We start from the raw sequence: 18,296 nt of genomic DNA on the forward strand, positions 1-18,296 counted from the left end.
TCTGCCTCTCCCTTTGTAATTCCGCCTTTCAAACAAAATAAATGTTTTAAAATACATACATATAGAAAGAAATTTAATTTTTTGTCAGCCCCAAATAACTAAATCTCTTTATTCTACAGAAGGAATTTGTTCTTTTCAGGAATTTATAATGGGACAAACTCCATTTTTTTTAAATATAAACACAAAAACTATTCATTTTTAATCTAATAAGGTTGTCTATCTCCAAGCCCATCCATGATTTCCATAAAAGTATAATATCACTATTTAATGTGCATAAATACAGATCTCCTTATTAATGTTTATTCCTCCACAGCAAACAATGACACTGATTTTCTAAGATTAAACACCACTGATTAATGATTTCTTATAACAAGTGAGCAGGTGGATTGGGAGAACAGTAGAAGATGGCCCAACGCCCTGGGACCCTGCCCCTGCATGGAAGACCAGGAGGAGGCTCCAAGCTCCTGGCTTTAGCTCAGATATAGCCATTGTGGCCATTTAGGGAGCGAAACAGTGGCTGGAGGATCTTTCTGTCACTCCTTTTCTCCATAAATCTAATCTGTTTTTCCAATAAAAATAAATTTTTAAAAAGTGATCAGGGTACAACTATTAACATCATCAAATACAAAGAACATCTGAGAAGCTATTACAGCTTAAGACGCAATAGTTAAATGCAATGTGGTTTCTGGCATGGGATCCTGGAACAGAAAAAGGACATTAGGCAAAAACTCAGAAAACTTGCATAAACTATGAAGTTTGATTAACAGTACATTCTGTAACCCTAAAACTGTTTAAAAAAAAAACAAAACAGAATCTACTAAAAGAGGTTTGGAGGTTGTCAGGTTGGATAGGTTAACTTCCCAATAAGCATGATATTCCTTTTCGTGAAAAACATAAGTCAAAGAATATTATCCTAGAAATTTATAATTAATCTCAGCATAGTTATGTATTATTAGCCACGCAGCAACAAAAGAAAAAACTAGGGCCCAGCATGGTAGTCTAGTGGCTAAAGTCCTTGCCTTGCATGTTCTGGGATCCCATATGGGCACCAGTTCATATCCCGGCTGCTCTACTTCCCATCAACTCCCCATTTATGGGCCGGGAAAGCAGTAGAAGATGGCTCAAAACCTTGGGACCTTGCACCTGCGTGGAAGACCCAGCAGAAACTCCTGGCTCCTGGCTTTGGATTGGCTCTGCTTTGGCCATTGCAGCCACTTTGGGAGTGAACCAAAGGATGGAAGATCTTTCTCTCTGTAAATCTGATTTTACCATAAAAATAAAACTTTTTAAAAAATAAATTAAATAACAGTTGTGGCTCAACAATCATGCAAGAGCTAGTAATAAGATCACAACTGGAGAGAGGTGCTGTGGTGCAGCACATTGTTAAGTCTCCGCCTGCGGCAACAGTATTTCCTCTCAGAGCACTAGGCTGAGCCTTAGCTGTTCTGCCTCTGATCCCTCTGCTAATGTGCCTGCGAAGCAGAGGATGATGACTCAAGTTCTGTCACCCACGTCAAGGACCTGGCTGAAGCTACAAGCTCCTGGCTTCAGCCTGGCAGCATGTGTCCATTTGAAGAGTGAATTAGCAGAAGGAAGATAAGTCTTTCTCTTTCTCTTTCTCTCTGTTTCTTCCTACCTCTGTAACTCTACCCTTCAAATAAATAAACCTTTCTAAAAGTATATGCATTTTAATCTACTTTTTAAGGATTAAAATTCCTGAGTATGAATTTCAAATTTTTCTATCAAAATAAATTTCTCTGAATTCCATTTACCATGAAAAATTTGAAGACCCCTCATATGATTATTTTAGTTATATAACCTTTACTTTTATCAAGAGTAGATTGAAAAAAGTAAAAAAACCAAAACCCTACTTTCAGAAAGATGGAGAAAGGGATTCTTCCCACAAAGGTCTGTCTAATAAAAAATCTAAAAGTATTACTGCTTCTACAGTATCCATGACCTTGTGGAAATTTATAAAAAGGATTATTTTTCCAAATTCTAAGCATAATCCTAACTTCACAAACTAGGCCACAATTCTGATGAACCATAAAGAATGGCAGTCAATTTAAGTAGTATGTTATATATTAGAATAAAAGCCTTGCAAACTGTAAGAGTCTAGAGAAAAGAACAAAGATGAAAGCCAATGTAAACTCAAATACTCTACATGCCAATCGTGGGACAATTCTCTACCTCCAAGACAATGATGCTTAAAATTTTATGCAATATTTAATGATATAATGCATGGCTTTACTAATATAGTAATACAAACTCATAATGGATAACATAATTGCATTGCAGTAATTCAATTCTTTTTTCTCATTTCTAAAGTACTTTTCTTATTAAAAAAATATTTTGGAAGAAACATAAAGCTTGTCAGACATTTTCACTACATACATAAAAGTAATTTAAAGTTAATTTTAATTACTTTAATCATAAGAGATATTTTAAGAGATTATTATTTGATGGAGAAAATCTAACAAAATATTGGTGAAAATTTTTCAAAATATTAAAAAACAATCATATATTTAATTTCAATAGACTTAACATCTTATTTAACACATATTCCCTAATTTCAAAATAAAACACAATTACTGCCTCAAGTCATAGCACAAATCAACCAAATACAAAGTAACACAAAAACATTCTACAAATGCTTTTACACACCACCAACACACTTTAGAACTCACTTGGGAAAATACGGATCTTTCCAACAGGAGCAGCAGTTTCTACAAAGTTATTTACCTTGTCCAGGTCTTGAAATTACAGCTGCTCCAGCAGATGGCGGCTCAAACTCCTGTCAATTATGATAATGTTACTATAGTGACCTATTACAACATGCAATTTATAATAGTAGTGATACTGGAGCCTTACCTTTGCTTTCTTTGAGTCTGGACCAAACCTTTCAAGAATTAATTTAGCCGTCTTATAAGTTTCTTTTTCCATGACTTCTTCCAGCTAAAAACAAATTTTTCCATAAATTGTCACATTTTAAAACAGTCACTACTCACATTTCTATAAGCCCTACTCAAAAAGTATACAAATACAAGGTTTAAAATAAGCAGCATATACTATATCAAGGCACAATTAAAGACTTCCTACAAATAAATAATTAAAATTCAGATTTAAAACAGCTACTAACCTCTAATATGTTACTTGTATTTAACAACCTTAATGCAAGAAAATACCATATATTGCTAATTGTTTACATATAATGAGGAGAATAATTACATGCACCAACTTCAATAATGGAATGTGCAAAAATCTATCAGCCATCATTACTGGAAGTTATTATACATGACAAGCAAATGACAGGCAATTCCTCCGATTTATTCCCTCATAGCACTTAATGCTATTAATTTAAAGAAGGTCGTTAGCCAAGAGCTTTACAAAATAAAATCTCTGTGCCAATTAAATGCTGTCAGCATCGATTTTAGATTATTTATTAGCAGAAGCAATTAGCTTGCTTCAAATGCAGGGAAAACTCACTAGCTGGGAGAGCAGCCATGGAATTTTCTCAAATGACTATAAAAACTAAGTTACCCCTCATTTTTTTTACTTACATTCAAACTTTAGAGGAAAGAACTAAACACAGAATGTAAGTAAAAATTTTACTGAGTTATATTCTTACACTAGGGACTACAACTAAAACACTTCATTATTATGGCATTGTATTCACAACGCACTCAACTCACTTCACAACTTAATACAGGAGTTTAATTTAAAAAGTAATCACTAGTAAAGCATCATATTCATAATTACAGTCCAATATCAGAAGAGGTCGAACTTCAGTACAAGACATAATTATGACAAACAGTTGAAGTGTAAAATATAATCCGTTGCAAAAACTGAAACAGGGCATTTTCCCTCTCATTAAATATCGTATTCATTCTAAAAGACACATGACTTAAATGCAACCCAGAACACATGTACTGCTAGAAATGTAATGCAAAATATGTTGCCACAACGGTAGTTAACAGATTGCTCATTAAACACTCAATCTAATATTTAAGAAGTTGAAGTGTTTAAATGAATGATTACTAATCCTGATTAATGAAATTAACAGTTTCAGTTATTTCAAAATTATCATAAATTCTCAGAATATACAACTTGAATTTAATTCATAACACTTTAGAATTGAGGGGCAAAATACTAGAAATGGGAGTAAAAGGAGAATAACTTCGGATTATTCCCAAATCCATACACTCTTTCATGGAACAACAAAGAAGTAAATCCCAATCTTATATTAGACATCTGATTTTAGGCAAATGCTATGCAACAAGAGCATTATGTTATGTCTATGCAGACATAACAGTAGCTACTGAACTATTTTAAGCAGTTGAACTGCTGCTTGTGTGACTAAGGAACTGAATTTCTTCTTTTATTTCATTTTAAGTAACATAAATTTAAATTTAAATACAGATCTAAACTAAGAGTACTTATTGGTAGGTGTAAAACACAGACTAGCAACAACTGTGATATTCAAAACAACATCCAAAACTCCAGACCAGAATAATGCTTCATCAAATTATTGCAATGCCTTGTAGTTTCTCTGGTTAGTATTTATGGATATGTCTGTTTCCTTTATCTTAAAATAATTTTTAAAGTATTGAAAAGTATAAATGAAATTTATTTTGCTTTTGTATTTTTTACTCACAAAAAGTTTTTACATAATGGCCCAATTAACACACTTATCCACACATTTAAGTGAATAATGTACTTTAAAAAGACGCTATTATCAATGAAAAGAACATGAACTTGATATTTCAGTAAAAAAAAAAATCCGGAATCAAAGTATATTTATTTCCATTCTTAAAATGACAACAGCAAGTACCTATGAAACTGTGTCACATAATACAATGTAACTAATGAATAAAAAAAATGACAACAGCAAGTCTGGGTCTCAGCTTCTCCTTTTGTTAGGGTGGATATATCAATATTTTGTTCTATTGTACTATAGTCGTGCAATAATGTAGGAGGAAAGAGTCAACAGTAGTAACTAACAAGGAAACAATTTTCAGTGACACCTCAACAATTCAGGATGAATCTAAAATTACAGTTTTTCCAAATGTCCAAGTTATCTCAGGGTTAATGAAAAAGAAATTAGAATTTGGGGGAGTTATTAAAGTCGAAGCATTGGCTACTTAGTAATATTTTCACAATAAAACATTTAAAATAAATAATAAAATTTAAAAGTGGATCATTTTTAGTATAAAATAAAAGTTTCAGGACCTTTTGAATTTTAAAATATATGCTATATTATTATTATGAATCTACACTGTGAAGAGTATCTATTTCAGTAACAAAAATTACTTTTATATGATAGAGCCTATTCACCACAGAAAATGTTGAAAGGACCCTAACACAAAATTAAAGTCCACAAAATTTTCTAGGGGGCCAAAAGTTTGGCTTAGCGAGTTAAGACTTGTTGCAATGCAATCTATATGGGCGTAGGTTCAACTCCCAGCTGTGTCATTTCCTATCCAGCTCCCTACTAATGCATTTGGGAAAGCAGAGACGGATGGCACACGTCCTCAACCCCTGTAGTCACATGGGAAACGGGGTAGAACTCCAGGTCCTGGCTTAGTCTTACCCCAACCCCAGCCACTGGGGCCACTTGGGGAGTGAATCAACAGATGGAAGACCTCTGTCTCCTCTCTGCGTGCGTAACTTTGCCTTTATAAACAAATGAAATCTTTAAAAAGAGAACTTTATATACTCAAAGAGAATTCTATGCATATTTAACACGGAAATGATCACTCCTTTTTTAAGATGTACTTATTTCTACTGTAAAGTCAGATATACAGAGAGAAAGAGAGACAAAGATCTTCCACCTGCTGGTTCACTCCCTAAGTTGCTGCAATGGCCAGAGCTGAGCAAACCCAAAGCCAGGAGCCAGGAGCTTCTTCCAGGTCTCCCATGTGGATGCAGGGTCCCAAGGCTTTGGGCCATCTTTGACTGCTTTCCCAGGCAGAGAAGCTGGATGGAGCAGCTGGGACATGAACTGCGCACCCATATGGCATCCTGGCACATGCAAAGTGAGGACTGTAGCCACTAGGCTACCACACCGGGCACAGAAATGATCACTCTTAAAATTTTAGAATACTTAACAAAGCATTATTTGCCCTATCTAAAATTAATCTTTAGTTTTTGACAAACATTCCAGATATACAAAATTTCTTTCTTTTTACACTGATTTTGGTGAAAACAGGAGTGCATACAAAAGAAATCTTCAATTCAAAGCAATAGGGAACATATATATGAAAACTTTTTTATTTATAGTGTTACTTTTCCTATAGGCGATTCAACAATAAAAACATTTTTAAAACATAAGGGTAGTGTTTCTACTTAAATACCTACAAAATAAGTTGATGATGCTTGCTTACTTCTTGCTTAAAAATGTGACATTCTTTGTATCTCACTACGAGCACTGAGCTCCTAAATCACCCCTGACATAAGCTGCTCCAAAGTGTAAAGCTACTCAATGTTGAAAAGGCTTCAGCTATAAACATCACAAACGAGCTCCCAGTAACAAGATCATTATAACCAACTATAACCAAGCCAATGCAATGCCAATTCATTTTTCTTTAGTCATACTGCAAGAGATGCTATACTGAACCATTCTATAGTGTTGACGTCTCATGAACCATTTAAATACAAAGAGCTACTAATCTCTGAACTGAATTCCTCAACTGTTATGCCCAAATTCAGAATTCAACTTCCTACCAATGAGTAATCTAGGAGAAAGCAGACGATGGCTCAAGAATTTTGATCCCAGTCAACAACATTGGAGATTAAAATTAAAAGAGCTCTTTCTCCTCTCTTCTTTCTCTCATTTATGTCCTCGCTGTTTCTATGCCTCTTCGAATTAAATTTTTTAAAATAAAATGTGTAATTTAAAAGCTTTTAAAAAAAAGATTTATTTTACCAGCGCCATTGTGGTGGTATAATCAGCTACTCCTCCACCTTCCAGGAACAGCATCCCATTTGGGCACTACTTTGTGTCTCAACTGTTCCAGTTCCCGAACAATCTCCTGCATATGACCTGGGAAAGTAGCATAGGATGGGCCATGTCCGTAGGTCCTTGCACTCAGTGTGAGACCTGCAGAAAGTTTCCGGCTCCTGGTGTCAGACCAGCGCAGCTGTGGCCATTGAAGTCATTTGGAAAGTGAACCAGCAAATGGAAGATCTCTCTCATGGTCTCTCCCCCTTTCTCTGTAACTTTGACTTTCCTACTAAAATAAGTATGTTTAAAAAATAGAAAATACTTATTTTACCTGAAAGAGAGAGAAATATTCCATCTGCTTATTCACTCCCCAAATGGTCATAACAAGTGCAGCTGGGCTGGTCAAGAGCTGGGAGCAAGAACTTCTTCCAGGTTTCCCACATGAGAGTACAGGGGCGCAAAGACTTGGGTGATCCCTCCTCTGCCTTTTCAAGCCACTTGCAGAGAACTGGATCTGAAATGAGCAGCCAGGACTAGAACCAGCTCCCACATAGGATGCTTGGGACCCCAGGTGGAGGATTAGTCTGCCAGCACTAGCCCCTTTAACAGTCTTTAAAAGAGTGTTTCCTAATCATGTGATGTCTGTTTCTAAACATTTTGAAATTTTTTGTTCTAATTTTTTTTCATTTTTTCTCTTCCTTGTCTTTTCTAGAATAGCCCCACTTTACTACACTGAGGGGGAATATCCCAAGACTTCCATGGATGCCTGAAATTGCAGGTAGCACCAAAAACAAGCATGGACTATGGAGTCCATCGCAGTAGCCTAGTGGCTAAAGTCCTCACCTTGCATGCGCCAGGATCCCCATAAGGGTGCATTGATTTCTGTCCCAGATGTGCCACATACCACACAGACCCCTACTTGAGGCCTGGGAAAGCAGTCAAGGACAGGCAAAGCCTTGGGATCTTGCACCTGTGTGGGAGACCTGGAGCAAGTTCCTGGCTCCTGGCTTCAGATCAGCGCAGCTCAAGCTGCTGTGGCCACACAGCAGTGAACCAGCAGATGGAAGATCTTTCTGCTTCTCCTTCTCTATGTAAATCTGACTTTCCAATAAAAATAAATCTTTAAAAAATACACACTATTTTTCTATGAGTAAAAGCAGTTTTTAGAAAATGGAATCAAAGTTCATTGTGGTGCAAAAAGAGTTGAAATCTAGATACACAGGGAGACTCAAAAAGTTTAATCACATGCATACCATAGAGAAATTATGTGTAGATTCCAATGTTTGCACAAAAAATCTTCCAAACCCTCTGTGAAATATACTTTCACATGTACACATGTACATAAATTAGACATAGTAGGAACACAGTAACACTAAAAATAATTAAAACAATGTCCTGAATAGATTTAAACCTATTAATTATTTCTTTCTGGAATTTCCATATACTCTTAGACTACTACCGAGCATGTGTAATTAACACCATGAAAAAAAAAACATAGATAATCACTTCTTGGCCTTTTGGCTAAGATCGAGTGTAGAAAAAACATAGATAAAAAGGTAGCATGGCAGTACTGCAATGTAACAAGTATCAGTTCATTTTAGTAGGAGCAACAGTACTACTGGTTCCTTTCATCTCATCAACAAATCAAACCAATCATAACACAGCTTCTACAACACTCAAACTATCGATAATTCACAGTTTTGAAGTTCTGAACTTCCAAAGCGTGCAGAATGATAAAACATACTAGTATAATGAGCATATCCTATATTTCAACTAAGGACAATCAAAAATCACCAACGCTGTTTTGGAAAATATTTCACAAAACACTGAAGAAGTATAACAAACCTAGATAAGGAATACTTTCAGAATTAAAGTTTACTTTTCAAGTATTTAACATCAAAACTGCAGTCTTTACTGATTCACCAAATATTTTAACATTAATCTTAACTGTCATATTTTACTAATTTTATACATAATTACTCATTACATTCTAGACTAAAACACACTGATCAATTTCACTCCATTAAATTTCACTAAGAAAATTTCCATAAATCATGATAATACTCCAAGCAATTACCTTTTTCTTGTTAAAGATTTGCTTATTTGAAGGGCAATGCTACATGGGGAGGGAGAGAGAGAGACAGAAAGCTCTTTCTTCTGCTGATTCACTCCCTAAATGGCTGTAACAGCAAAGGCAGACCAGGCCAAATCAAAGTCTGGAACTCCATCCATGTCTCCCACTTGGGTTGGGACTTACGTCATTTTCTAATACTTTCCCAGGAAACAAAGAAGCTTGGACTCTAACTGCAGCACAGATGAGATGCTGGACACACACACAGCAAATTAACCTGCAGCATTACCATAGTGGCCCTGGAAATCACTGTTTGCACACTTTAAAAAATTATAAGAAAAAACATAGGATCCTGCAAAAGTCCACGGAAAAAATGCAAATTATTGAAATTATGTACTTTGGGGCTTGGTACAGTAACCTAGTGGTTAAAGTCCTCACCTTGCATGTGGTGGGATCCTATATGGACGCAGGTTCATGTCCCAGCTGTTCTACTTCCTATCCAGTTCCCTGCTTGTGGCCTGGGAAAGCGGAAGAGGATGGTCCAAGCCCTGCACCCTGCACACATGTGGGAGATCTGGAAGAAGCTCCTGGCTCCTGGCTTTGGGTTGGCTCAGCTCCAGCCATTGTGGCCACTTGAGGAGTGAAGCAGTGGATGGAAGATCTTTCTCTTTGTCTCTACTTCTTTTTGTGACTCTGCCTTTCCAATATAAATAAATAAATCTTTTAAAAAAAAATACATATATATATATTGGGGGGGGTGGTCCAGTGCGATAGCTCAGTGGCTAAAATCCTCACTTTGCACATGCCTGGATCTCATGAGCACTGAGTCATGTGCTTGCCCCTCCACCTCCCATAGAGCTCCCTGCCTGTGGCCTGGGAAAGCCGTAGATGGCAGCCCAGCACCTTGGGGCCCTGCACCCTTGTGAGAGACGTGGAAGAAGCTTCTCGCTCTTGGCTTTGGAAGGGCTCAATTGTGGCCATTGTGGAGCGGATGCTAATATCCAAGTACTTCACCTTCTGCCTTGCAGTGGGCACACTAACAGGAAATTAGATAAGGAGTTGCTAGGACTCAATCCAGTCACTGCAATACAGGATACAAATTACTACTCAAGTAGCAACTTTACCACTACACCAAACACATGCACAAATTTCAAGTTTTGTTTACGAAAAGTTATAGTTCCATTTTTCTACAAAGTTCTGGAAGCAACCTCACATATCAACCTTTCAACACTTAAGGTCTTTCCTCATTTATTGTACTTGGTCCTTTTCCAGTGCTGTTAATTGGCTCGATAACAGATATGCATGTAATCATTATTATGTAATTCGCCCAGAAGGTGCAGTTAAGAAGATTCAGAAGCATAGCCACTCCCATGATACCAGCCACTCATCTCACAAATCCCATCCTTTGCTATGATCTCTGCTGAAACTAGAGAAAAGACTTAGGTGAAAAGCAGTTTAACATAACACAAATCAGGGCCCCGCGGCGTGGCCTAGCGGCTAAAGTCCTCACCTTGAACGCCCCAGAATCCCATATGAGTGCTGGTTCTAAATCCAGCAGCTCCACTTCCCATCCAGTTCCCTGCTTGTGGCCTGGGAAAGCAGTCGAGGATGGCCCAGAGCTTTGGGACCCTGCACCCATGTGGGAGACTCGGAAGAGGTTTCTGGTTCCCAGCTTCGGAACGGCACAGAACCGGCTGTGGCGGTCACTTGGGGAGTGAATCATCGGACAGAAGATCTTCCTCTCTGTCTCTCCTCCTCTCTGTATATCTGACTTTGTAATAAAAAAAATAAATAAATAAATCTTAAAAAAAAAAAACATAACACACATCAGTGCACTGGTAAGCTGTTACACTTGCATGTTTTCTTTTTTTTCAATTATTAATTTTATTAGAAAGGTAGAGACAAGTAGAAAGTGAAAGACAAACAAAAATCTTCTCTCTGCCAATTTACTCCCCAACTAAGCCAGGCCAACACCAGGAACCAGAAACTCAATCTAGGTCTGCTGTGTGAGTGACAGGCAGTGAGGCACTTGAGCTCTCATCTGCTGCCTCCCAGGGTGGACTTTAGCAGGACTGGAAAGAAGAGCAGGGCCAGGACTTAAACCCAAACATCTCAATATGGGATGCAGGCATCTCATGCAGCCACTTCCCTGTGGAGTCAAATGCTCACTATTTCTGAGGTATTCTTGATATCCACTCTCTTGGCTTCATGTTGTCCAGAACACAGGAGAACTGACCTATACAGAAGGTTGCGTCCTTTAATGGCTCTGTTAAACAATCTGGGCACCTACCTTTTTATCCTCTTTTGGTTCCATTTTGTCTTCCAATATGGTTCATAAGCTCACACAAGATATAAATTCTCAAAATTTTAAAAGCTCATCTAGATTCTTTTTTCTGTTAATCATTAAATAAAAAAACAATTCAAAACAGTTTAATTTTATCATCAAAATGCTCCCAAAAGGGGCCGATGTTGCAGTGTAGTAGGTGAAGCCATGGCTAGATCAAGACCTGCTACTCTGCTTCCCAACCTGCTCCTTGGTAATGAGGCTGGGAAAGCAGTGGAAGATGGTCTCCCTTGATACCATCTGGGAGGCCAAGAAGAAACTTGTGGCTCCTTGCCTTCTAAATATGGCCCAGGCCTGGCTACCACAGCCACTTGGAGAGTAAATCAACCGACGAAAAATCTCTGTCTCTCCCTCTCTCCTTCTAAATGTGCCTTCCAAAGAAAATGAGAATGCTTACTAAAAGCATTGTTCCTTGGAGAATCAACAAGTTATAACATATAAACATTAATTACTCAGTTTTAACTTAGTTTATGTAATATATAACTTTTAACAAATGTTAACTTACAATTTTTTTCTTCTGGGATTTTAAATCATCCAATGCTTCATCTAGAAAATAAGAATGAAATCAAAGCTAAATCAGAGATTAAGATTCTAAAATATACTAAAAAAATCATGCCAAATGATACACAATAAACAAATGCAAGAAAACAATCTCAATTTGGGATTTCTCTAAATGTGATATGTACAGATAAATTTCAATTTTTATCCATACTTAACTCATATTTTTCCTTTGTTATATGATAAGCCATTCGGAAAAACAGTGAATTTAATATAGCACTGGACACAAGATCTTCCTCTCGTCCCTCCTCCTCTCTGTATATCTGACTTTCTAATAAAAATAAATAGAATCTTTTTTTAAAAAATGCATGAGTTTCAAGTTTTTTTGCACTAAAATGAACTCTTCATTTAACTGCATTTTTGTAGCAACTTTTTCAAGTAAACTTGTATTTCTAGAGAACTAGAAAACCAATTAAATTTATAAGCTGACACTGAATTCATAAATTATATCATTAGAATTGATTCTCAGTGTCTCATCATGCCAATCTAAATAAGCAGTCAAGTGTTCATGTTTACTTTTTAAAAGATATTCATTTGCAAGACCATCCTCATTTATAACATGAAAGTACTTCAAAGTCTATAGAAAACTGAAACCAAAAGCTAACTTTGCTGAAGCCAGCATGGTGGATCAACGGGCTAATCCTCCACCTGCCAGAACCAACATCCCATTTGGGCACTGGTTCTGGTACCAGCTGCTCTACTTCCAATCCAACTCCTGCTTATGGACTGGGAAAAGAAGTAGAGAAAGGCTCAATGAATGGAAGAACTTGGGCCCCTGCACCAATGTAGGAATCTCAGAGGAAGCCCGTGGCTTTGGATCAGCTCAGCTTTAGTCATTGCAGCCATTTAGGGGGTGAACCAGTGAGGGAAAGATCTTTTTCTCTCTGTCTGTCCTTCACTCTGTAAATCTGCCTTTCTATTAAAATCCCCAAAAAACACAAACATATAAAAATAATTTTGCAGTAAGAAATTGTTTGCAAACTATGTTGTACTCTTTCACTGCAGATTTATTGCTAACGGGATGATGGGGCATGGGAAATCTGTTGACATCTTTAAAGAGATTGCATAGGAAAACCACCATCTCTAACATTAAAATTAGCAAACTTTTTCTGTAGAAGATTCAGTAGCAAATATTATAGGCTTTGTAGGCAAAAAGGCAAAATTAAGCTTACACCATTAAAACAAAAGAAAAAAAATTCCACAAACCTTTAATTGAAGAAAATAGTAACATCTGAGCACAGGAACAGAATGAGATTTGGGGAAAGGGCATAATCATTCACTGAACTCAAGTTTACAGCTACATTCTCTGCCATCAAAACCAACTATAAATGCTAACCTCTTCATGCTACTTTGAAATGAGATTTTGTACGTTTGAGTTTTGAAAGTATCTTCTAACACAGACAGGTACTACCAAATACTGATATCAATTCATGAGTGCATGATTTTAATTGAACATATTCATTGTTTGGAAGGCATTTATGCAATTCTATTAGATTTTTCTCTTGAATTTTGCTTTTTAGCATGTCATTATATTGCAAATTAATCACTTCCAATTGGAGACTAGTGGAAGTTCCTCAGTCATCCAGTTAAACAGCTTAGCAATATGGAACTCTCCTTTGCACTTAGACCGAGATCTCAAAAATGACACTGGAACTGTAGTTTAAGACCATGTATCTGTTGTATAGCTGTATGGGAATTAAGAGGTTCTACGTTTTCAGAGCACTTTTTGAAAATTTACTTTTCATCTTTACAATGTTAGTTGTTTTCCAAATGACTTCTCAGGCTAGGTTTTGCAATGCATGCATTCTTTTGTCTTGTGATCTCATGCTGAATGCATTATAAACTGGTACCAAGTCAGCAGTAAAACAACTTCAACAGCTACTCAGTAATGGTTGCAGGTGGCTCCAACCCTTCAGAAACAGTCCCATCTGGACCCTGAGTTCACAATAAAACCTGGTTATAACCACTGTGACATCCAACTGTTGTGTGGCAGGACAAGTCAAGATTTTCAGTCTTTGACAAAAGTTCATGTAACTGACAATGGTTGTTAAACCCATGAGTACATACAAAATTGCCCTTGATGCTACAAGTTCAACAACACAATGAGAGAAATCAGGTAAAGCCTTCCAAATATTTGCTCCTGAATAAAACAATAAATAATCACAGATTTAAAAGCCTTCTAGTGTTTTTACCACCAACAGTTATATTAACGCATCGTAGCAGATTCCACTTCAGGTTGTACTGAATTAGTATGTTCCTAACTTCTGTGAGAAAATATTCTCACCTAAAATTGTTCCACACAGACAACTAATCATAAAGGCTAATTATTTGGTAATATCAAGTTTGACGCTGACTCATCAAACCATATATCAGTACTAGCTGTCAACTCATCAAGAGCCAAGGAAGACTACATGAAATTATCTGACTTTTTAAAAATTGACTATTCACTTTGCTCCAATTTTCAACTCTCCAAGAAACTGTTCTCTTGCTGAAAGCCTACTAGTTTTAAACATATACCAGAATATATTTTTTCTGCAGCTGTAATCAAACACAATTTCATTAACTCACCATTAGTAAATGGCTCTCGTTGCTTCACAAACAAATAAGCCACTTAGAAACTTACTTTGACTGAAGCCCCATTTTCATTTTTTACTTTTCTGAAGAAATTCTGCAATGATGAGATATTCCATTTTAAATTTTCTAATTTTTAATTACCATTACTTTTCAGTCAATTGGGAATATCATGAGTACATAGTATAATGTCATTTTTTATTGCATTCTTTTGGCACAATTGGAATTTCACTATATAATAAATCCAATGCTTCGCATTTTGAAAACAAAATTGTTCACACTCCATTGTGCCCTAAAAGTGCAACATTCAAAATTTGTTCTCTCCTCTTCATGTTGATAGTTATGCGATGCTTATAAAACAAATAAAATTGTCACAGCATAATAATATATGTGGCAGTTAAAACATTGCTGAGTTAATGGCATTACTATGATTTGTCATGCAACAGTTTGAAATGAGAAGATGTGATCTCTTCTACAAAAGCAATCTGAAGAAATGAGTGCACCAAGCAGTCTGTCACAATCACCCAACACTGCTACTGTAGAAATAAAAGCCACTATAGGTCATACATAAATTAAAAGATGTGGCTGGGACCCATCGCAGTAGCGCAGTGGCTAAATTCCTCGCCTTACACGCACCAGGATCCCATAACAGTGCCAGTTCTAGTCCCTGCGGCCCCACTTCCCATCCAGCTCCCTGGGAAAGCAGTTGAGGACAGCGCAAAGCCTTGGGATCCTGCACCTGCATGGGAGACCCATAAGAGGCTCCATCTTGGCTTTTGACTTTGGATTGGCGCAGCACCAGCCATTGCACCACTTGGGGAGTGAATCAATAGACTGATGATCTTCCTCTCTGTTTCTCCTTCTCTCCATATATCTGACTTTCCCATAAAAAAAAAATCTTAAAAAAAAAAGATGTGGCTGAATGCCAATAAAAATTGTGATCTTATCACAAAATATGATTCCTTTGCCTTTCTTAGTTCATGAGTTGCATGAAGTGGTAGGCAAAATGACTCACAGAAGGGCCATACCATGAAACAGCAGTTAATCTACCCTATGGTGCCAACATCCCAAATGAGTGCTGGTTCCTGCCTCTGTTCTTGTCCTGGATGCTCTACCTCTGCTTATAGCCTGAGGAAGCAAGGAGGAAGGTCTGATTCCTTGGGACCCTGCTTTCACACAGGAGACATGGAAGAAGTTCCTGGCTCCTGGCTTCAGATCCCCTTGGCTCTGGCTGTTGTGGCCATTTGGATATTGAACCAGCAGATGGAATACCTTCTCTATCTCTCCTAGTCTCTCTATAAAATCTGCCTATCTAATAGAATTAAATCTTAAAAACAAAAAAGAAAAAGAAAACTTGGCTTAAAAGGGCATACTTTGTCAGCTGCTACTTTTACCTATACTGAGTCCAATTCTTGAAACATGAGAATTTAAACTACTAAAGAATGGATATGACCAATAACTTCAGATTAAAAATAATCAAGTTCCTGACTTAATGCTCTTAAAACAATGTGTAAAACTGCAAGACAATGTTTCATAAAGTCTATTTTAAATGTACATGACATATCTATCCAAATGGATTAAGTAAGATTTTAATAAAAAAGGACCCTGAACGGGGTACATGTAAATAATTATGATTCCTTATGAAGGACTACACTATTGTAATAAAATGGGAAAAATCTGACATGGGGGTGGGAGTGTGGGGGAGAATCCCAGCCTACACAAAATTGTACCTCACAATTCAAAATTCAAAATAAAAATAGTTTTAAAAGGACCCTGAAATAATTTTAAAGTAAAAAAAAAAAAAAACTGGCATATAATAGATACATACAGATTTACTTGTTTATAAGTTAAAATATCAGGTCCAGCGCAGTAACCTAGTGGCTAAAGGCCTCGCCTTACATACGCCAGGATTCCATATGAGCATTGTTTAGCATTCCAACTGTGCCACTTCCCGTTCAGCTCCCTGCTTGTGGCCTGGGAAAGCAGAAGAGGACAGCCCAAGGCCTTGGGACTCTGCACCCGTGTGGAAAACCAGGAAGAAGCTCCTGGCTCCTGGCTTAGGATTGGCTTAGCTCCGGCTGATGAGGCATTTGGGGAGTGAACCAGCAGATGGAAGATCTCTCTCTCCTCTCTGTAAATCTGACTTTCCAATAAAAATAAATAAATCTTAAAATAAATAAATAAGTTAAAATATCCACATATTTCATCTCCTTAAAGAAGTGTTCCTGAGTACTCTTTCAAATAGTATTTTTATATCTTTTCCTATTTTGTCACTCTCTGAGGTCAGAACACATACTTGTTTTAAACTTATTCCTGCTCTCCCACTACCTACTATATTACTAACTCACTGAAAATAACATAACCTTAATTTCCCTAACCTAGTATCACCATTTTTCAAATCACAGCCAATATCAAACTTAATGACTAAAAAAAAAAATTTCCTCTAAAATTAGGAACTAAACAAGGATATGTGCTATTTCTATCTCATGTCCATATCAAAATAGGCACCCAAAATTTAAGATACGTAAAATTTAAAAACTTAGAAAATAATCAGGGCCAGTGTTGTGGTACAGTAAGTTAAACCATCACTTGCAATGCCAGCATGCCATCTGGGTAACGATTCACGTCCTGCATGCTCTACCTCCAATACAGCCCTTTGCCAGCATCCTGGGAAAACAGCAAAGGATGCCCAAATGCTTGGCTTCCTGCCACCCATGTGCGAGACCCAGATGAAGCCCCTGGCATAGGTTCAGCCTGACCCTGGCAACTGCAGCCATTTGATGAGCGACCCAGTTGTTAGACGATTATCTCTGTATGATTATGCGTCTGTTTCTCCCAGTCTTTCAGAAAATTCTTTACATAAATAAATAAATAATAAGTAAACCAACACCATGAGCTTATATTTGTATAAATTATAACAATTGTATGTTTTCACAAATTGCTGCATTTAGTATTGACAATAGTCCCAGCTAAAGCAAATATTTCTGTTCCCATTTGATAAATTTAAGAGAATTTGTGCATAGGACAAAAAGATGGTCAGAGTAGTGACAGCAAAAGTGGAAAAAAAGGAGTGGGAGAAAATGGAGTCAGAGAAAAGGATACAAGTCAGAAGGCAAATAGAGAGTTAATTCCAACTACAATGGGAAGCAATTAGAGAATTTTAAGCAAAAGACATAAAAATTGACTTACATATTTTTCCATCCCCCCTTGACTTATATGCTAAAAACAAATTAGTAATCCATTTGCAGCCGTATAAGCAACAGCTGAAAAATGATTTACATTAGATCTAGGGCCCGGCAAGGTGGCCTAGCAGCTAAAGTCCTCGTCTTGAACACACCAGGATCCCACATGGGCGCCAGTTCTAATCCCGGCAGCTCCAGTTGCCATCTAGCTCCCTGCTGGTGGCCTGGGAAAACAGTCGAGGATGGCCCAAAGCCTTGGGACTCTGCACCAGAGTGGGAGACCCGGAAGAGGTTCCTGGCTCCTGGCTTCAGATCGGCACAGCACCAGCCATTGTGGTCACTTGGGGAGTGAACCATCAGAAGAAAGATCTTCCTCTCTGTCTCTCCTCCTCTCTGTGTATCTGACTTTGTAATAAAAATAAATGCACCTTTAAAATATATATATATATAATTGGGCTTGGCAGCGTGGCCTAGTGGCTAAGGTCCTCGCCTTGATCCCATATGGCCGCTGGTTCTAATCCCGGCAGCTCCACTTCCTCTCTATCTCTCCTCCTCTCAGTATATCTGACTTTGTAATGAAAATAAAATAAATCTATATAAAAAAAAAAATATATATATATATATATA

General features: G+C 37.2%; 1 protein-coding gene across 6 annotated transcripts in view; it reads right to left on the bottom strand.

Moving 5' to 3' along the window:
* Positions 1–18,296, bottom strand: part of LNPK (lunapark, ER junction formation factor) — an 88,898-nt gene that overhangs the window by 37,317 nt on the left and 33,285 nt on the right. For all 6 annotated transcript variants that reach the window (XM_058664662.1, XM_058664663.1, XM_004577037.3 and 3 more), the window contains 3 exons: positions 11,864–11,904; positions 2,872–2,955; positions 2,743–2,794 (listed from right to left, as the gene is read on the bottom strand). In XM_058664662.1, the coding sequence (XP_058520645.1) occupies positions 2,743–2,794; positions 2,872–2,955; positions 11,864–11,904 (177 nt within the window). The remainder of the gene's footprint in view (positions 1–2,742; positions 2,795–2,871; positions 2,956–11,863; positions 11,905–18,296) is intronic.

The sequence above is a fragment of the Ochotona princeps genome, chromosome 5 (assembly GCF_030435755.1).
Source record: "Ochotona princeps isolate mOchPri1 chromosome 5, mOchPri1.hap1, whole genome shotgun sequence".
In the NCBI taxonomy this organism is placed as follows: domain Eukaryota; kingdom Metazoa; phylum Chordata; class Mammalia; order Lagomorpha; family Ochotonidae; genus Ochotona; species Ochotona princeps.